Consider the following 21,558-nt stretch of genomic DNA (forward strand, 5'->3'; position numbering starts at 1 on the left):
AAAAAAGCAGAACATGAGAAGTTTTAAAAAATCAGAACACGAGAAGCTTAAAAAGAACAGAACATGAGAAGTAAAAAAATAAACAGAACATGAGAAGTTTTAAAAAAAATAGAACATGAGAAGTTTAAAAAAAAACAGAACATGAGAAGTTTTAAAAATTCAGAACATGAGAAGCTTTAAAAAAACAGAACATGAGAATTTTAAAAAACCAGAAAATGAGAAGTAAAAAAATAAAACGACGTGGTAAGCTTTTTTAAAAACAGAACATGAGAAGTACAAAAACAACAACAGAACATGAGAAGTAAAGGAAAATGTAACTTACAGGTGCTTTACTTGTTCCCTCATCATCGTTAATGGTGTGCGAAGTGGCATCATTCCGTACATCAGTGTCTTTTGGCTCTTTTCTTTCTTTCTCCAATGCTTTAATCCTCTCACCCATCTCCTCTTTGAACACCGTCATTTTTTTTTCAACGAATGTTTCAAATTTACTCTCCAAAGCATCTATTCGACTGTTGAGTGTTTTGCCCAAGTCAGAAATAGTCTCAGTCATATCAATCGCCCTCCAAATATCCAAAGAAATTGACTTGTCATCCTTACCATCCTACAATAACATGTTCATTAATATCATAATAGAGAAGACAAAAAATGTTAATCAGTTACGGTAAAGGAAAACGAAACCTTACCTCCATGTTGGTTACATTTTCTCCTTGTTCACATTTAGGATCACTATCTGTCCATCTTTTTTTCTTAGGATTGCACCCTTTGTTGTCATTCACCTTATCAGCTTCAGCACTTCTTTTCTTCTTTTTTGAACTTGTACCAACTGTCTTGCCACAACTCCAAGCATCTAGAGATAAATGGTTATGAATGAGATCTTTAATTAGCGTCTAGGTGTGGATCCGTATGCTCATCTGAGTCAGACCATAGAGGATACATGTCTTCCTCTGAAACATGAATCATATGCCTAACACGAACCTACAAGCAATGAATAAAGTAAGTTTAAATTCACACTAATTATTTGTTCATGTCAAAAAATAATTTTTTAAACAAATAGTAACAAACTACTAACCTGTCCGTGTAAATCCTTCTCTTTTTTGATGAAGTTTGTGAAGTTGATATGTTTTCGTGATGATCGCCAATCAAGAAGTGGAACACCACTCGCTTCTGTCTTTCTAAACCCATAACTTTCTCCAATTCCAGTAACACTCTCATACAGCCAAATCAACATAGCATGAACACAGCCGTGTATGGTGTATGAATCTCCGTCATAGTCAACCATCTTAACATAATTCACTAAACTACTAAAAGCCACCGACCCCATGGATGTTTTTCAAAAGCAACTGGATCTGACACTCTTAGCGGTCGCCAACAGGATTCTAGATGTATGATGAATTCCATGTACGCATACCGACAACAGACATAACCTACCAACCATCATCCTCTTATCAAAATCCCATGTTTTGTTAGAATCAATCACCTTTACCAACTCACTCCACATAGGACCATCAAGGGTTGTTGGTATTTTCATTTCTTTCCAGAAATCATAGTGATCAACATCAAAGTTCTCTAAAGGGTCAAATGCATCACAATTTAACCTTGTTATCTCTGCAAACTCATTTAAAGAAAATCTAATTGGCCTATCATCAATCAAAGACCAAACCTCATGGATGTTGTTGATTCTCAGCTGATGTGTGAGTAGAAAGTGAACTCTCTGCGCAGCCCAGGTGTATTCCAATTAAGCAAACTTTATAAATACTCCAAGAGATGATTCCTTGAGTTTATACCACACATCCACCCCTAATCCTTCTCTCAAAAATCCAATTTTGGACACAAAACAATTGTGGTTCGTGTTCCTATGTTGGAGAGGCGATTTTCCATCTTCATAAAGTAGAGGAGGATATTTGATGCTATTGCTTGAAGATGCCATTCCTAAAGATACAAAAAAAAAAAAATCAAATGGTAAGAAAAGGTAGCAAACAAGATGATAAATACTAAATTTTGAACCCATAGATGAAACAAATATCTCATTTATAGAAATCAAACACCACAAAGTACAATGCATCGTTTACCATGTGAATTCTTATTATATATTACTGATGAAAAAAAACAGAAAAGAACAGCATCCCAAATAAAAAAGCCCAGAAATAAATTAGACCTGAAAATCAGAAGCTGGATGAATTCTCAAATGGGTTTCCTCTAAATAATGCTTGGAACCGAAGACCTGAATCATCATAAATACAATATAGAACTTAAACAGTGGATAAAAACATATATGATGAATGAAACAATGTGAGGGGGAGGAGGGAGAGAATTGAAAACATACCGCCGGTTGAGTTTGGAGATGAAAGAGAGACGTGGAAGAAGGAGAAGGATCATGGAAGAGAGACAAGTGTTTGGCAATGGCTGCCATGAAAGAATTCAAAGAATCCGATAAGCAATAGACACAAATCGACACACACAATGATAATTATATACTTTTATCTTCACACAGATATGCATAGACACAAGAACCATTCAGAGACTACAAATGCTTCTACTTATCTTTTTGAATAATCAAGAATTGGCATAACACAATAGTGCCGAGAAGCACAATAATACCTATCTAATTAGCAAAGACATTCGCTGGTTTGCAATTTTAAAAAGTATCAAACATATATGAATTATCTACAATTGACGAACAGAGAAATATTGACACAAAATTGAAAAAATATTGCAAAGACATTCGCTGGTTTGCAATTTTAAAAAGTATCAAACATATATGAATTATCTACAAATGACGAACAGAGAGATTGGTGCAGGATTAACTTCTCAATTTTTAATTGTACCAAATCACTCTGACCAAACTAATTAAACTATAAATTAACAAATTGTAAAGTGCTAATAAATCATTAAGGGGAAGGGAGGACATGTGATTTCGTCTGAGTTTTTTGGAGAAATTAAGCCAAGAGGCAACAAAAATGAAAGTATACCTCAAAGGATGTAACAATGGCGAGGGCTTCAAGAACACCGGCGCCGGATCCAAAAATCAATCACCACCGAAGCCACTAGGGATCTTATTTCGCCGCGGGAACAACGACCCACCGGTGAAGACAATTTCGCTGCCGGAACAGCGAACAACGATCAAGTTTTTTTCTGGACTGTAAAACCTTCTTTGCCGGCGGAAGAAACAAAGTTGAATTGAAAAAACGATTGTCGGCTTCTTCTTTTTTCTTGCGTTTTGATATAAGATTGTCGGGTTCTTTTTTTGTGTTTTGATATAAAAATTTTAGTTTTTATTTTATTTTATCACTTTCCTATTTCAGTTTTAGTTGACCTTTTGGTAATTTAAACATAACATTGTGTCAGTTTAGTTTTCCTGTAAAGGAGGGTGTCAATCTAGCAATATTTTTTTAATTTTGTGTCAATCTGGTCCATTTTCACTTTAGAATATTGTTTTAGCTATCCGCTACTTCACTGCAAACATTTTCCATTACAACAAACACTCCCAGGATAAAAAATTGTAAATTTTAAACAAAACAAAAAAAACACGCCATGCAATATACCGCAAGTTATCATCTATTTTAGAATATTATTTTAGCTATCTGCTATTGACTGCAAACATCTTCCATTACAATTACAACAAACAGTTCTGAGGTAAAAAATTTATAAATTTTAAACCGTTTTGAAACAATACAAAAAGAGTATATATAAAGTTGACGTGAATATTCTTAAAACAATATAATCAAAAACCAAAATTAACCTTTTTGCCAAAAAAAAAAAGAAAACTCACGTACTAATCAAATTAGTAATAAACTATCACCGCTCTCATTGACTCGTCACTCATCCAATAAAGCGTATCTAACCGGACTAAACCGTATCAAATAGATCCTTTTTCAGCAACGTATACTGAGCCAATTCTTTCCCGCTTTCTCCTTCGTCTCGATATCTCACCTTCGTCTCTCAATTTCTCCTTCGTGTCTCGTCTCTATCTTTCAGTTTCTCCGAGGATTGCCATGGATGGGTTCGGCTAAGAACTTTTGGGACCATAACACAAAAACAAAAAGCAAACACCCTACTTTATCGATCTATCGGTTTCTAAACAAGAACAAGGATGAACAACAATAAGAACACGATGAACAAGAGATAACTTAAGCGATCTAATAAGAACACTACGCATAAAACAAATTAAACCAAACGCTCTAACGAAACAAGAGGGAAATAAACGAAGACTACTAGAAACACTCAAGATTAAAACTTTAAACAAATAAAAGAGAGTCTTGGGTTTCAGACAGATACAACCTTTAGGTAGAACCTTTTAGCTCTGATACCAGCTGATGTGAGCACCGGTTGACTCGCGGTACGGACAGAAGGTCGCATCTTCAGCTCGGTCAGTGTAGGGGCAACTTTCCTTGGACCAAATGTTGGCGAATGGTTGTAGAGGACAAACGAACGACGGAAACGAGTTTTGGTGAAGAACGAACGAGTGGAACGCGAGATCAAATGATGGTCACGACTTCAGGCGTACAGACGGTCCGATGCGGTATCGGTTCAGAATGGCTGTCGAGAACGGAAAGCGGCCGAGTTGATTGAATGACGACACACGAGTGTTTGCTCTACTCGTGATACGGCCGGGCTAGAAGATTACAAACCCGATTCGTGAATCGACTAGGGTTTCTCGATAGTTAGTCCTGGACTATGGCTAAAGAGAGAAGTGAGACAAGAAACAAAGATTTGCTCTTTGGGAAAATTATATTCATTCAAGTCTGCGTTTTACAAAAGAGAGAAGGGTTTAAATAGTGTGAGGGTTTAGAGGGAACCAAGGACACGCGGACTCGCTATGGTCCGCGCACGTTTTCCCTTGACGTGTTTTCTTTGATGGAGAACACGTCGCCCTCTAAGTGGTTTAAACAGGACCACACACATCACACTACTCTAACGTTACAAAAGAAAGTTCTAGACAAAGTTCAAAACACAACGCTCAAACAAAAGATAACACGTCCTTGGGCTTTGACGCGGGAACCACGTCATCGGCTTCAAAACGTGGAGGTTTGCGTTAGGACTCGTCGCCTCATTAAAACCTTCTCCGGTAAACCTCGTGGGACAAACCCGGAGTGAGGAAAAAGAGTACGGGTCATGATACTTGGGTAAGGATGAAGGCCGTGCGAACGGTCTCCACTTGAATGGCTTCGACCGAGTTGTCTTCTTGAACAAAGGCTTGTACGAACCGGTTGATCTTCTGTCTTGCGGCCTTAGACGAGCTCTTTGATTGCGTAGTAGCTCCCGGAGTTATCCTTGGTGCATAGGCCTGATGTTGTCCCGCGGGTAATGCAAGTGTCTCGGCCGCGTCCTGGGCGTCCTGGTCCGGTACGAGTGTTCCTGGCCGCGTGTCCGGTTTTGTGCTCACATCAAGGAGGGTGTCGGTCGACACCAGTAAGTGAGCATCGGTCGACACTGGTGGGTAGTCTCGATCGACACCAAGAGCCAGTGTCGGTCGACACTTGGCTGGTGTCGGTCGACACCTCCCTTCCAGCGGGACTATGTTTGCTTCCTGGTTTGTTTGCTTTGTTTTGTTGATTGTTTGGACATTGATATCTCAGTTGCTTGTGTGTATAGCCCAGTAGATGGGAGGATTGCCTCACTGAGTGTTTTTAAAATACTCATGCATCTCAATTTGTGTTTGTGGTGCAGGTAAAGGCAAAGTGTGATCGTGGAATCAAGGCAATGAAGAGGAGGATGTTCTAGGGACTCGATTGGTTGTTGTCTGGCATTGCTAGGTTGCTATAGTTGGATCATTAGAAACATTGGTAGGTTGCTGGTTCTATGATTCTTGTTGGTTGAATTTTAGATATTGTTATGTTATAATTATTGGATTATTATTGGTTATTTATTGGATATTGATATTGGTTATTTCCGCTGTTGATTGTGATTGTGGTTAGGTGGCTAGTGGATATGAGACCACTAGTTGTAGTTTATTTAATATTATTATATTTATTTTTATTACTAATTATTTTATTTTTTTTTTTTTAAAAGGTCGGGTCCTTTCAATTTGGTATCAGAGCCCTTACGGTTCTAGGTTTGGTTTCACTAGGCTCTGTGTTGTAGATGTTTGGGATTTGCATGCTTTGATTGATTATGTGAGTTAGTCAATTGTCTGTGGAATGGAGTCCTAGAACATTCTCTTCGAGCCTACAGTGTGATTCCATGGTAAGGTTATGTTATTTTGTTATGTTAAGATTGCTTGTTAGCCTCTATTCTTGGAAGTGAAGTGGTTAGTGGTGTTTGAGTTGTTGGTCGTGGATGGGGACGTGGTCGCTGTCATGGTCAGGCGGGTCCCGAGGCCAGGGAGTGTGTGGTCCAGAGTTCCACGAGGAGGTACGTCAGAGGGTCGCAAGTGTATCAGGAGAGACCAGAGAGGGTTAGCCGGTGAGAATGCCAGGGGTGCTGGGAACCCAAGTGTGGGGTTGCAGCAGGTGGAGCTCAGGGTCGAGATGATCGCTTGGCGGATCTGTTGGCGTGCTGTTGGAGTGGTTACCGAGAGGGGTACCAGTGCAGGCTCCAGTTGTACCGCATGTGGCGAGGTGCTGCCGAGGGCTTCGGATGTTGAGGAGTTTCCATCTTATGTTAAGAGGATGAGCAGTTGTAGATGACCGGTATGAGATTATTCTCAAGAGATATCGGACCTAGAGAGGCGGATAGGTGGACATATGCAGTTGGAGAAGATATTTCTCTGTTTGGTGGTTAATCCAGTTGGATATTAGAAGTTGAGTGGGCAGGTGTAACATTGCAATGTTATACTCGGACCAAAAGAGGTACTTTTTGTCGAGAGATGTTTATAGTCGTTAGGGATTGTTGCTCCTAAGGGGATGGTGATTCCCCTGAATACCGATAGCTTGAGGGGCTGGGGGCTCCGAGAGTGGCGGAGGGGATGATGTTCTTTGAGGGGATGAGTAGTTCCCCTGATACCGAGATCTTGACGATTGTGGTCCAAGAGTGAGACGGCATAACTCGAAGATGGTGATCTCTGAGTGAGATCGGTATGGCTCGAAGGTTGCGACCTAAGGGTGGAGGAGTTGGGAGCAAGCAGTGCCTGGACGTGAGTATAAACATAATGACAGGATGTAGACCTCGAGAATTGATGGTGGTTTAATCTTGGATTTTAGTTGTGTTGGCCGGTGGGCCAAGATTTTATGACTGGTGCTAATGTGAGCACATGACCGGAGCCTGACCGAGATGCATCGATCGTGACCGAGACATAGGACCTAGACACGCCGAGCACGACCAAGGTTCCAGCGATCCTCCCAGGAGCCATGACAAGGTCAAGGAGCTCCGCCAAGGCGACCAAGCAGAGGATCAAACTCTTTGTTCAAGCGTTCGTCCAGCATCACCCGACCAAAGAAGACCTTGAAGAATCAGTTCGCATGGTCTTCACCCTTACCTAAGGGTGAAGACAACCAAGTCATTGTAAGTGAGGAATCGTACTCTTTTTCCTCACTCCGGGTTTTTTCCAAGTGGTTTACCGGAGGAGGTTTTAACGAGGCGAGGAGCTTCAATGCACAACATCCGAATCCAAGTCGTTTCCCGCGTCAAGGCCGAAGACGGTTATCTTTCTTTCCTTTTGCTGTGCGTTTTGATTTGAACTCTAGAATATTCCCTTTTGAACGTTAAGAGTGTTTTGTGGCTAAGTTTGAATGTAAAAGGGAGCGATGTGTTCTAATACATAGAGAACACGTCAAAGGACAAGTGTGCGGACCAATGCTAGTCCGCGTGTCCTTAAGCCCCTCTCTTAACCTAGCTATTTAAACTCTCTCTTAGCCCTTTGTAGACTTCAGACTTGAATGAAATTAAAAACATTTCTCAAAGAGAGATTCTTTGATCTTGTCTCACTCCTTTCTTTAGCTTCAATCCGGGATTGACTATCGAGAGAAACCTAGCAAACCTCGAACCGGGTTTGTCGCTTGCTAGTGACCGTATCGAGTGGCGAGCCAAACCACTCGTGTCGTCGTTCGATCCACCTTCGTTAACCATTGTCGTTCCATCGCAACCGCTCGAGTCCACCGTCGTTCCGCATCGCATCATCTCGAGTCCACCGTTGTTCCGCATCGCATCCTCTCGTGTCCACCGTTGTTCCGCATTGCAACCGACCAAAACCTCTCGCAGCGCTTGAAGCCTCTCGTAACCTCTCGGTCACAACGAGGTCAAAGCCAGATCTTTCAACCCACTTGTTCCTTTGCTTCCATATTCTGTTTCCACCGTTCCTTTCCTCCATAAAGACGAACCACCGAGCCTTGTCCGAGGAAAGTCGCTCGTAGCTCGACTTGACCGAGAGCGCCCGAATCTGACCGATCCGCAGGGCGTCCGACGATCACATCAGGTGCGGTCATGAATGTGTGGCTGATGCGCCAGGATCGTGTGGCTGGTGGTGCTGGAGTCCCGCGAAAGAGAGCTGCAGTAGGTATGAGCCGGCAAGGGCATGGTTGCCAGGTACATAAGATTTACGAGAAGCCTTCATGGCAGGATAAACTAATTGTCGCTGTTCATTGGAGATGGACAGGGTTGCGAGATTCAAGGTTTTGGTAAGCTTGCTGGGGAAAAACAAGTCAAGTAGGTTGAGTTGGCGGCTTGCAAAGCATATGACACGGAGAATCAGAATATGCGAACGCATGGTACTTGTTTGTTTTATTACGCTCGTATTGATGATTTTCTGTGGAGGATTGCTAAGTGGAAAAGCCATTTCTGGAATAAGCTATCTTGTGGAAGTTTCCCTAAGAGTCAAGTTACAAGAGATTCTTGGACGAAAAAGAAGGTTGATATTCAGGTGGCGGTGAATTATTGTCGGCATACTTGATTATTTGTCTAGTAGTGCTGGAGACACAGCTAGAGAATCTACCGAGCAGGGATTCATTCGTCTTATTACTTTACTGTGGGTGTGTCGGTGTGGTTGTCAAGTAGAAAGACGAGGTGTGGGTTTACAAGATCGTGGTGATGCCCAATAGTGACGTGTCAGTGTTTTATTCTTGAGTTTACCTAAACCTACCTGTCTTTTTCTTTGGGTATGGCAAGGGGTGAGGTCATCTTCGGCTGTAACGGCTCAGATATTTTCCACGCCAAGTACCAATAATACCCTTGGAAGTTTAGCAAAGGAAATACAAAAGGGAGACATGGGGAAGGGGGGTAGGTTCGTAATTGGGAGAGCAACGGAGGTTCCAACGAGTAGAAGATGATGTGCCACGGGTCACTTTATCGACCCACCCTTTGCCTCTTCTCTGGTTCCCCATATGGCCACTAGTCTAGTGAGTGATTTTTCCCGCTTCAGCGTCTCTCTCACTCTCTCTCTCTCTCTCACTCTCTCTCTCTCTCTCGGCTTTATCCCCCTCTTCTCTTCTCTTCTCCTCTGATTTTTTTTTTATATTCAAAAGCTTCGTTTACTCCGCTTCTATGGAATAAGCTTAAAATCTCTCTCTCACTTCTTCTAATTCCCTTGATTGAGCCTTATTTATTCTGAGAAGCAAAAGGCAACATGGCCCTTGGTGGCTTGATTTCAAACCGGAACTTTGGTTCCTTCATCGGCTCAGGTATCTTGCTCCTCTTTCACTTTATTAGGGTTCCTGGTTGTTTATCGGATTATATATATATATTAGTGGAATCGATAGGCTTTGAGACCCTAGCAAAATCTCGCTAGCTAGTTACTCTATATACAGAGGCGATATCATTAATGTGTGCATTGCTTTGGTTTTTGTTGAAGAAATTTCTCAGTGAAGAAGAATTTTAGTATAACTTTCTTTAAGTCTTGTGCAAACATTCACAATTGATTCTCTCATCTACCTTTGGTATCCAAAATCATTGGTGTTTTGGAATCCCAAGTTTTGCTGCATTTTATTACTTTGTAGGCAATGGTTGTCAGAGATTAGGCAAAACTTGTGCAGTGGTTTCCAACAGATTTATGGTAGCAGGACCGTGTAAGTACTATGTCCTGCTTATTTTTGTACGAATTTGAAGGGTGTATACTTTTACTATACTTTGTCTTTACTTAATGGAAATGCTTGTGGTAGGTGAACATGAGCATTGCCATTCTTCCCATGTCACAAGAATATAACTGGAGCAGTGCAACTGTTGGCTTAATTCAGTCCTCTTTCTTCTGGGGCTATTTACTTACTCAGGTCAGTTCTATATTACAATCACTCTATGTAACATGTGATTTGTTATTATACCGTGCTCATCTTCTCTTGAATATAGATTCTGGGAGGTATTTGGGCAGACAAGTTTGGCGGAAAGGTGGTTTTAGGTTTTGGTGTTGTCTGGTGGTCCTTTGCCACAATTATGACTCCTATCGCTGCGAGACTTGGTCTCCCTTTTTTGCTTGTCGTGCGGGCGTTCATGGGCATTGGCGAGGTTGGCCTCTTTCTGTATCTCTTTTCTCTTCCTAGACTTGTCTCAGACCTGTACAACTTCTCACTGGCTGGTTCTGTCTACCTTTGTTCCAGGGTGTTGCTATGCCTGCTATGAACAACATGCTTTCTAAATGGATCCCTGTCTCAGAGAGAAGCAGATCGCTTGCACTTGTCTATAGTGGCATGTATCTCGGTTCTGTTAGAGGATTGGCATTCTCTCCTCTGCTAATCCACAAGTTCGGATGGCGATCTGTTTTCTATTCGTTTGGCTCCCTTGGAAGTATATGGTTTATGCTATGGCTTAAATATGTATGAAATTTCTCCCCAAGATTCTGATATCTACGAACTTCCAAGAGAACTATTTATTAAAACACTTGTATGCTCTCCCAAGGATGACCCGGACCTAAGTGCAGAAGAAAAGAAGGTCATACTCGGAGGTAGCAAACCACGGGAACCTGTTACTGTTATTCCATGGAAGCTAATACTGTCTGAACCCCCTGTCTGGGCTCTCATATTTTCCCACTTCTGCCATAATTGGGGAACTTTCATACTATTGACATGGATGCCTACATATTACAATCAGGCGTGGATCTCAACTTCACTTATATTCTTACGTTTTAATATGATTAAGAACAAGTGAAAAGAATCTTGTCTTCTATTGTTGGTCTTTGGTCACGTTGCAGGTCTTGAAGTTCAACCTCACTGAATCTGGGCTCCTATGCGTCTTGCCATGGCTAACCATGGCTATTTTCGCTAATATTAGATGTTGGATTGCTGATACTCTAGTGAGCAGAGGTTTATCAATTACAAACGTTCGAAAGGTAAGAAATACACTCTTCTACTAACTCAAAGGCCAGACTTGTTATGCTGCTTTCAGTTATAGGAGTGACAACAAAGGCTTTATAACAATAGACTATTATTATTTTCATGAATCAATCAAGGCTATTCCAATTGTTACTTACTGCTAATAAACTGTTCAATGTCGCAGATTATGCAATCAATTGGTTTTCTGGGTCCTGCCTTCTTCCTGAGTCAGCTGAGCCATGTCAAAACTCCAGCAATGGCGGTTCTCTGCATGGCATGCAGTCAGGTATTGGTGTCAAAATATCATATGGTTTGGAACTGTTAAAAACATGTTTGCGGTTTTTGATTTCACACCGGCCGTGCCGACACAAAGATTATTCTTCAGAGAGTACAACTATAATTTAACATAACATAAATGCAATGTCGGGCAACTAAAACAGACAGTTGTCTCTTCCTTGAAAAACCTTATCATGAGTTGTGTAGAGCTCTGACATAAAGACTCTCATGTTGTCCCCGACAGGGCTCGGATGCATTCTCTCAGTCGGGTCTCTACTCTAATCATCAAGACATTGGCCCACGATACGCTGTGAGATAACATCAAAATTCTCTCTCTGTTAATACTTTGTCAACAAACTTGTTCGACTTCATTAACTATGCCTTGGATCGCAGGGTATGCTCTTAGGACTTTCACACACAGCAGGTGTCCTCACTGGTGTCTTTGGCACTGCAGCTACTGCTTACATCCTCTAACGAGATATTTTTTAAAAATCTATATCCACATTCTTGCCAATCATACAGACACAGATTTGGGCCTATGATTATGATCTAGGGTGGACGTTGTGTGGATATTGTGATTTCTTTTGTGATTATTATGATCCGTTGAATATCCTGTCTACTATTATTAACCAACGACTTGCTTTTTTTTTGTACCAAAATATTTAGGCTCATGGGATGATGTGTTCAAAGTAGCAGAGGCACTGTATCTAATTGGAACTCTGGTCTGGAACTTGTTCGCTACCGGAGAGAAGATTCTCGACTAGACCTGACCGCGAACCAAGTTTATCAAATTAGCTGCAGTGAAATCGTGTGAGCAAAGCTTTATATATATTTTTTTATTTATTTCTCTGCTATACATTTGATCTGTGATAGCGAGGTCAAATGTGTGAAAATGGTTCGCTGGTCTGTTTCATAAAGTAGCAAGTTTCTTCTACAAAATGTTCCGGTTTATAAGTTATCTAGACTCTAGACTAGTACGTCGCTGGGTTCTCCCGGTTTAATTGGTGCCAATTGCCAATTGGTTGTTGATGAGCCAATTAGTTCCGGTTGATGATGAGTAATAATAATTCTATTGTAGATATTGGCACCACTCCCAATCGGATTTGCAGTGTTCTTGGTACACTTGGCGACAATTCCAATAACCGGAACCGGAACCGGAATCAACCCAGCTAGAAGCCTTGGAGCCGCAATTGTCAACAACAAGGACCACACTCATGGGACGACGACCATGTGAGTACACTCTTCCTCTTCTTACAACACATATAAAAAGGACCACTCACTCTTTTTTTTTTTTTTGAACATATAAAAAGGACCACTCACTCAAAAACATAATATTTGATATATATTCTAATTTTTTTGGATTTTGTTTTGTGTGGCTGGTTGGTTGCAGTGGATATTCTGGGTTGGACCATTCATTGGAGCAGCTCTAGCAGCGCTCTATCACCAGCTCGTCATCAGGGCGATTCCTTTCAAGAGCAAGAGCTGAACATGAGATTCCCACATGTCCAGATTTGTTCTTCTTTAGTTTCCCTGTAATTCCTATGCTTCTTCATCTATGTAGTAGCTCTTTTGTTTTTCATGAAAACGACAACATTTGGGATTTGTGATTACTCTAATGTGTCTGTTTAATGTAAAAACTATGGTTAATTTTCTTTAAGCTGTTTAATTATTTCTGGGTCTCCCATCACAACCTTGTGTACTTGTTTCCTTATCTATGCATGAATTTATATTCCAGTTTACGTTGAAAGTCCACTTAAGGCCGCCAAGAGAGAGAGAGAGAGAGAGAGAGAAGAAAGAGAGAATACCGAATCCTTTTAAGAGGCGTTTAACTGTTTAAGTGTATGTATAGTAGTACTTAAAAGGTTTCTCATAGTTTCATAACATAAAAAGGCAAGTCAAAAAGCAATGCAAGTTTAGGCAAGTCAAAAAGCAATGCAAGTTTAAGTCATAAAGCTTTCCCCACAACTTTGTATACATGAGCAACAAAAGAGAAATCGAAAACAGTTGCTAGTAAGCGAACGCCTTCATCAGTTTCGTTGCCTAGCGTTTGCTCAAAAGCCACTTCATCTTCCTCAGTTTCGTTGAACTTAACTGGAGCTTCTTAAATATTCTCAAGTTCCTGCAAGGTCAGGTAAGAACATAAGCTCCCCTAAAACAGACATCATCCATCATCATAAAGTAGACATCATCCACCATCATATCCAGCCACAGTTACCTTTCACAAGTCTTCTTGTTCTTCTTGTTGGTATTGGATCCCCAGATACATACAGCAACTCTACGACAACTATGAGATGATGCCACAAAGTACTTGTTGTACCATTTGATGAGATCTTCTTTCTGGATCTTAATAAGTTCAGCTTGTTCTTTCTTGTGCCATTTGAATTTGTACCTGGAAATCAAGATCAGTTATTAGAGATTTCACTCTCACGCTGCAAAAGTATTAGTTGATCAGTTAATGACTTCACGCTGCAAACGTATTACCTTTGGCAAACAATCTCATTCCATGTAGACTCTAGGCCGTCAAACAACTTAAAACTAGTACTAACTATGTAGTCTTCGAATATTTCTTCTTCCATGTTTTCCTATAAGTTTAACACCATCTGAGATGATATACCAAGCAAAAACAAATAGATAGCAGTTTCTTTCTTATACGAGCTTACCAGGAAGGACCTAATGTTAGTTACGAAGTTATATATCCGCCTCAATAGATGATTGGGATTGAATCTTGAAGACACAACATAAATATAAAATCCACAAACTCCACCCGTCAAGTCCGTATCGCAAGTAAGTTCATAACCAAGGTGCTCCTGTGTCCTAAAGACAGTACATTTGAAGTTATTAATGCAAATAACCTCAAAACTATGAAGCTAGTACAGTTTTGGGACTAACCTCAGCTGATCAAATAGTAAATCATCTACGATACTGTCGAAGAGAGCCAACATTGCACCTAGTTCCTCATTTAGGTCTTTTTTCCTACCGATTCTGAAGTAAACCTGCAAAGAGAAATTCATTTAGGACTACAAAAAATACATAGTATAGTCCAAAATTTTCAATTACTCTCCACAAGGCAATAGTAGTTGAATATGTTATACCTTGGCAATAGAGTTATTTGCAGACTTTCTTATCGCGTTCGCATCTCTTCTAAATCTCACACGATGCGGAACACAGACTATGCGCCTTTTCTTTCCTACTTTTGGAGGGGTTGGCCCTTCCAACGTTCTTTCAATAAACTCTGAAATCTCAACGGCTTCCTTTTCTAGCACATCACCATAACAGAGACCTTCAATGGATACCTGCTGCAAAGGAACAATAAACAAAGTTTTGTAGTCAAATTCCTCAATCAATAAAGCAAAGCACGAACACAAAGCACATCTCATCCTAAAATGTCTCGAATTACCTGGGAACACAAAGCACGAATGAAACTTTCCAGATGGTCAAAAGTAATTTGGGCCAGGGCATTCAACTTCTCATGCACACCATATGAACCTTCGTATAAGTTTGGCAATAACAAATGTTCAGATTGAGTTTTGATATCCATGTTGTTAAGTTCACTTGCCACCTGCTCTTTGATAATCTGACAAAAAAGCTTTTTAGTTTTCCATTGGTTCTCATAAAGATACATTAATGCAAAATGTCAGAACAAAATATGGGGTGATGTTGTAAAGTGGCGGTATAAAACATACCTCAAACCTTTTAGACTTTGGAGAGAAAGACTTGAACTTCTTCCAAAGTTCCGAGAAGAAGACATGTAATTTTTCTCTATAGCCCTTAACTTGAAACATCAGTCTATTGTCAGAGATTGACAATGAGCTAGAAATTTTTGCTTTCTTGCCCTGCATACAAAGATGTAAACGTGTTATAGACCAATTTCCCAATACAATATTGAAGACAACTGTACAAAACCATCTCTCCACTCACCTCGAATATGAGCTGGTCTAAGTCGTCCCTTAAAAGTTCTGTAAATAGGTCCATCATAAGTTGATCCCCGACACTATATTTCCCACCATTCAGATTTATGCACAAGTAGACATATGATAGGTCTAGTCCATTACATTTGTGCCACATCTTTATCAATGAGTTATCCACGATACACTTAGGAACAGAAGCTGCGGTCACTCTAAGCTTGATGGCACTTGGAATGAACTGGTTTTCTGAAGTACTTAGCTTCAGAGACGTGGAAGTTTCAGGAGCTTCATTCCACATTTGTATGAACTCAAGTGGAATTTGTTCTTCTATGAAACGTGATTTGAACCAGGGTTCAGTTCGACACTCTGAAAGAAAAAAAGATACAGTAAGAAAATTTCAGTCATAAAAAAATATGAACAAGAAGGGATATTTATTGTACCTGCTGCCTTGAATGAACTTGAAATAAGGTCAATCCTCATATTTTGTGGAGTGAGCTCTTTTATAAGATTTCGGATTGTTCCTGGGCAGAAACAACACACTGCACGGGATACTTCAGCATTTTAACTGCACAAAGAATACTTTTGGTTAGGCTCTGGAAAACTAAGATGTTAGACCATCTTTACTCCAGCAACTCTATTAAGTTGCTCAAATATAAACTAATCATATATTTAATACTAAACTAATTAAAGCAATCCACTTATAACCTAAGCAAAATTTCCCTTCCACTAGAGAACCCCAACACACAATTGCTTAAGTCAAAACAGAGAAGTTTTTTTGTTTGTTGCAGCAAAAAAACAGAGCATAGAGAAATTAGAGAAAAGAGTAGAGAAGAAGATGGTTTATTTACCTTAAATCAGAGGAGAAGATCGAGAGATCGAGGAAGAAACAAGAACCAAGACGATGAGGATTTGTCTCGCTCTCTCTCTCCGAACTCTCTCTTTCTTGTCACTGGAAAGTACAACGGCCGATGAAGAGCTGAAGACGACGAAACAACTCAAAGAGGGGAAAGTGTAAAATTGGTGTCAAAAATCAATTGATTCAAGGGAAGAATCGCCTATTTCCGTCAAGAGAGTGAGAGAGAGAGAGTCGCAAAAAAGAAGAAGAAAATGGGAAAAAAAAAATTGTCTTTTCTATTTTCTCATTACCCAACCAGAGCTTGACACGTATGACTTTTATGGGTTGCTTCCGGGTTGCTTCCGATCCCTCCTACAGCAACGGTTCTATGTTAAATGGTCATATTTAAAGGTTTTTGATTTATTTTTGAACCACAAAAATACTGAGCAACCCATTGAGCAACACCAGTAAAGATGCTCTTAGGCGGTTCTGAAAATTTAAGAGGTACTTAACCCCAAAAGTGTTTATACTTTTATTGTACTTAACCCAGAAGTACTTATATTGTATATAATCTAGAGTGGATGTTGGGACCAAAAAAAAAAACAAAAATAGATAAAGTGGATGGATTAATTTAAAATGTTAAAAAAATGTGGGATGCATTCATAGATAAGAATATAAGACATTTCCTTTAGTTTCCTATCTTTGTACTATGAGACGACAAAAAATTAAAACAAATTATGGACAAAAATTACTAATTAATTTTAATATATTATAAATCAATCAGAATTTTAAAAAGTAAAATTTTATATCTAAGTATAAAATATGATTATTTTTAATAACTATATTTGGAAGATTTTGTTAAGATTTTCAATTGTGATTCTCTTATCATCTTTCTTTTATTTCATTTACAAATTGTTTTGAATTATCAAATAATACATATGATAAATAAATATGTATAGTTTTTTCTGCATAATTTGAATTTTTAAAAACGAAGATATATTACTCAATCTATGAAGAAAAAATGTGTGTTTAATGTTCCACATCGGTGGGCTGGTAAAACTAAATTTATATAGTTGATAAATTAATAAATTTTATTTGCTTACAATTATGATATTATCATTAATACTTTAAAATATTTCATAAAATAACGATGCAAATACAACAAACAAAAAAAATTGTAATATACATCAAACAAAGTAAAATACTAAAATATTTTAAAATAATTAGTATTGAGAAAGATAGATGTATATTTACCAAAGAATTGTAATATTAAGTAAATACTGTCTCAAACAAAATAACTTCTTAAAACAATTTAACAATGATTATATCCTTTAACAAAAAAAAAAACAATATAAAAATAATTTTATTATTATATTATAATTTTTGGAAAAATGTTGATTCATGCTTTATAGCACGGGATACATCCTAGTTAATAATTAAATGGAGAAAGTGTTTCTCTACCAAGAAATTAAACACATCGTGTCTTCAATTTAAAAACACTTAAATATTGAAATAATAATTATTTTGTTACATTACATATTATATTTTGTTTGTGGAAAGACATTGTCATTAATTATATGAAGGATTGAGATGGTCTAAGTAGTATCAAATATGTGTTACGGGCACAAATACACATAGTCACAGTCACATACATACTAAAAGAATACAATACAGAGTAAGATCTATGACTATGAGCTTTATGTAAAACAAATTCAAAGAATCAAGTAAACACAGCATTTTACAGTAGATGTCTTATGAATATTACGATTATATATTTTTACATAATCTTTCTTTTAGTTACGATTATATATATATGACTAGATTTTTTACGTGCGGTTACCAGCACAATTTTTTTTAAAAATAAATTAAATATTTTTCTTGTGTTGTGTTGTGTTGTGTTTTTGTGTTTTGTAATCTTAATTTGGTTTGTTATTTGAGAATTTTTGAGAAATACCATTTTTGGTGTACCCGTTTTCAAAAATACCCTTTTCATCTATCAATTTTCAAAAATACCCCTTTTTAAATATGAAAAATCATAAAGTTTTATATGGGTCACAAGGTACTTCTAGATAATAACTACTACCCTATAGACTAGATCCAAATATTTATGAAGTTTTAAAACATTTTAAAAGGTTTTTACAAAGTTTTTAAAAGGTTTACAAGATTTTTAAAACATTTTTAAACAGTTTTTAAAAGGTTTTTTTATAAAATATAAAAAAACAATTACATACATATAAAGGTAATTTGTGTAGATATATATAATAAGCTTACACAAAATTTTTGAAAATTTACAAATTTTTAGTGGTTTTTTTGGTAAAATTTGGAAGATGGGCTATTTTTGAAAAATGGTATTGTAAAAGAGGTATTTTTGAAATTCTCTCTTGTTAGTTTAAGTACTTATATTGTATATAATCTAGAGTGGATGTTGGGACCAAAAAAAAAAAAAAAATTAGATAAAGTGGATGGATTAATTTAAAATGTTAAAAAAATGTGGGATGCATTCATAAATAAGAATATAAGACATTTCATCCTTTTCTAAAAATTGTTTGGTAACTTTGTCAATTATTTTAAACAGACAATATTAACATAACATACAATATGGATTTACAACATGAGTGAAAGCCCATTCACCGATACCACCAACACCAAGAGTCAGGTGGCAAAGACAATGGAAATCGTAACACTTTTCTCCAAGAAGCACGTGTTCTAATCGATACGTTATCAATTTGTTCTTGTTTTCTGTGGCACATGACGTGATGTTGGTAAAAGAACCAACTCACTGTGTGATTGACGTTCATGAAGAAGAATCATATGGTGCCGCAGCCTCTAAGTCGACAGCTCAAATATGTTGCGCACTAAGTGTTTGCTTTAATACCACTGTGGAAAAAAACCATATACTTGTGGTACAAGTTCAAACATAGAGGAGCCACAAGAGTTTTAGTTTCAGAGGAAAAGACAGTTGTGGGTTGGTTATACAAGGGCACGTTGTCTCGATATCTTTTCCAAAGGTGTATGAGAAACTTTTGTTACAACCTAGACCATCATAAGAGCTTTCAGGGTATGAAGTTAGCTTAACAGGGGATGTTGTGCTCGGCATAGCTTCGACAGATCGTGCTACATTACTAATACAGCTTACTATTGGCGATGTAAAGTTCCAAGTGAAGCACAAGTGGAGACTTAAACAGCGATTGATGGCACAAATGAACGAGAAGCATCTCAAATTGATCATGAAACAGAGCGATGTGAATTCAAGAGGCGATTTTGCACCAGAGTTACAGGTTGTTGCCGCTAGTGTTTCTTATCCGGTGAAGTTTCTGGCGAAGGTGACACCATTCCACCGTTTGCAGTTTTTGGAACAGTTTCTCTTTTCTCAGCTTAGATGGAACTTAGCATTACGGGAAGAGATTCCAAGAACATGACATTGTTTCTCTGTAGTGTTGTCAAATACCAGCTATGGCACATATGGCAATCTAAGCACATACATACACTTCCAAGAAAATCTGCAACTCTTTCGTCTATGTTGTTTACTATACTAGTATATTCAATGCCTAAGATTGGTGATATTGAAATGGAGATTGAGCTGGATTCTATGCTTCAAAGAGAACTGGAGCAGATCATACAACAACAACTCTCATGTTCTGCATCATACTCCATTTGCAGATACTCTGAGTGTGATGATGAAGGCTGTTTTTGTGCTTTGCTTGAGTGGTATACATCTCTATTTTACATATTTATGGCAGGGAAATTTCAGAAAATACTGGTGGTTTAGGTTCAAACACAGCCTACAGAGGATTAAGACCAGGCAGTATATTAGTTTCTTCTCACCCCAATTCGTCCAACAAATGGGCTCCATAACGTTTTTGTGGTGGTGGCTTCAAATTGAAAGCAAGGTGAAGTGGCATATCAGAGTATTCACGAAGGTGATTGATATTTTTGGGGAGTTAAAAAGGGTTCTGGCCAGCAATGAAATCATCTATATTTTTCCCTATGGCAATCATTGTTACAAGCTGTCATGGCATTTTAAGCTCAACTATTGCCAAAAAAGAACAAGGAAAGAAAGAATATCATCATTAGATCTCAGAGTCAGTTTCCTTAATGCATGTATGTTCATAAATGCAAAAGCTCCATGGTGCATACGCAACGTCGCAGGAGCTTTGCTTTTATGAAGGAATCACATCGCGTTGGAATGGTGTCATTTTGGTTTTACAACTTGATATCATTCGTTACACTTTTAGTGGAATGCTCATTGAATAAAGGGTAAGCTTGAAGACCATGAACAAAAATGAATTGTCAGATACTTTCATGGCTGAAATTGTCTTTCGGAAGTTTGCATCATAAACCATGCTAAAGAAGAAGAGAGAGTCTAAGCAAATCAACAGACCATCTTAATCAATCACGGCATCACACAAAAAGTTTTACATTAAGCGGAAAGTATAGAACAACTCCCTCCCCCCCACCCCCACAACATACCATTTATTATTGAGTTTACAAATAATGGGGTTATTGGTGAAGGTCGGTGTTAATAATGGTCACTATGCCCTGAGTTTGCTAACTTTCCTCTCAAGTTCTTCCTTTTTGGCTCCAATGATCCTTTCAATCTCTTTACCACTTTTCACCAGCACAAAGGTTGGCATTGCCGTCACATTAAACTCTTTAGCCACATCCTGGCAACATTATTAAGTCATGCAGTAAGTTTAAATTGTTTGTTTCTCAATACAATTCAAATAACCACCAGAAGCAGAAAACGCTGAACCTAACTTCAACAAAACAGAAAACAGAATCCTAGTGATTTGCAGTTTTAGACAGCTCGCAGATTAGCATTACAAAACAAAGATGAAGACTTTTTGATATATAGAGAGAGATACTTACAGGAAGTTCATCGACATCTAACTTGACGAAATCAACATCAGTAAACTTATCAGCCATGGCATGAATCGTAGGCTCAATCATTCTACATGGTCCACACCACGAAGCCGAGAAATCAACCACCAGCTTATTAATCAATTCACAGAGAACCAAAAATCTCAATCAAAATCCCAAATTGATTGTATTACACATAAAAACACTGAATCGAATCTGAGTCAGAGACATACCAGTTTGTTTGATTCTTTGATCTCGTTGTAATGAAGCTGCCACCGAGCTGAAGAGCTAAACTTGAAGAGGCGACTTGGCTCAGATTCAGTCCCTGTAGCAACTGCATCTTCTCCACTTCCAAACACAGATGATAGAACTCCTCCCATTCTCTTCTCTCTTCTCTCTTCTCTCTTCTCTGCTTAACAACGACGCTCCTTTCTTTGGTCCAAGGATCGTGTCGTTGTTTTACATTTAAACAGTGTGTCGTTTACTTAAAAGTTAAAACTATCTTGGTCAA

The 21,558-nt window shown here is 38.4% G+C and overlaps 3 protein-coding genes across 10 annotated transcripts; 1 reads left to right on the forward strand and 2 right to left on the reverse strand.

The window, feature by feature from the left end:
* The first annotated feature begins 9,124 nt into the window (after window positions 1-9,124).
* On the forward strand, window positions 9,125-13,134 carry LOC104715269 (ascorbate transporter, chloroplastic). Of its 7 annotated transcripts, none has more exons than XM_010432699.3 (13): window positions 9,125-9,551; window positions 9,867-9,935; window positions 10,029-10,136; window positions 10,213-10,368; window positions 10,461-10,676; window positions 10,759-10,950; window positions 11,051-11,188; window positions 11,356-11,457; window positions 11,692-11,757; window positions 11,841-11,871; window positions 12,114-12,257; window positions 12,526-12,677; window positions 12,838-13,134. In XM_010432699.3, exons 3-11 carry the CDS (start codon window positions 10,035-10,037, stop codon window positions 12,209-12,211), a joined length of 1,101 nt encoding a protein of 366 aa, XP_010431001.1. In that variant the 5' UTR covers window positions 9,125-9,551; window positions 9,867-9,935; window positions 10,029-10,034; the 3' UTR covers window positions 12,212-12,257; window positions 12,526-12,677; window positions 12,838-13,134. The 7 variants fall into 7 exon arrangements, with proteins under 7 accessions (XP_010431001.1, XP_010430995.1, XP_019089201.1 ...); XM_010432693.3 differs by having other exon boundaries at window positions 9,159-9,551; window positions 9,841-9,935; XM_019233656.2 differs by having other exon boundaries at window positions 9,159-9,935; window positions 11,841-12,007.
* A 143-nt stretch (window positions 13,135-13,277) lies between these two features.
* Window positions 13,278-16,668, reverse strand: LOC104715299 (nardilysin-like). 2 transcript variants are annotated; one of them, XM_010432720.3, is made up of 11 exons: window positions 16,201-16,668; window positions 15,793-15,917; window positions 15,366-15,718; window positions 15,131-15,280; window positions 14,845-15,021; window positions 14,540-14,743; window positions 14,337-14,440; window positions 14,108-14,261; window positions 13,929-14,029; window positions 13,663-13,836; window positions 13,278-13,566 (listed from the first exon to the last, which is right to left on the reverse strand). In XM_010432720.3, the coding sequence occupies exons 2-11, from the start codon at window positions 15,830-15,832 to the stop codon at window positions 13,488-13,490; spliced, it is 1,536 nt and encodes a 511-aa protein (XP_010431022.1). In that variant the 5' UTR covers window positions 15,833-15,917; window positions 16,201-16,668; the 3' UTR covers window positions 13,278-13,487. The 2 variants fall into 2 exon arrangements, with proteins under 2 accessions (XP_010431022.1, XP_010431028.1); XM_010432726.2 differs by having other exon boundaries at window positions 14,540-14,740; window positions 16,201-16,566.
* Window positions 16,669-20,551: 3,883 nt separating this feature from the next.
* Window positions 20,552-21,558, reverse strand: LOC104715315 (thioredoxin H2). The gene is made up of 3 exons (XM_010432733.3): window positions 21,281-21,558; window positions 21,057-21,179; window positions 20,552-20,851 (listed from the first exon to the last, which is right to left on the reverse strand). Exons 1-3 carry the CDS (start codon window positions 21,425-21,427, stop codon window positions 20,720-20,722), a joined length of 402 nt encoding a protein of 133 aa, XP_010431035.1. The 5' UTR covers window positions 21,428-21,558; the 3' UTR covers window positions 20,552-20,719.

Source organism: Camelina sativa, chromosome 2, assembly GCF_030686135.1.
Source record: "Camelina sativa cultivar CO46 ecotype springtype chromosome 2, ASM3068613v1".
Lineage (NCBI taxonomy): Eukaryota > Viridiplantae > Streptophyta > Magnoliopsida > Brassicales > Brassicaceae > Camelina > Camelina sativa.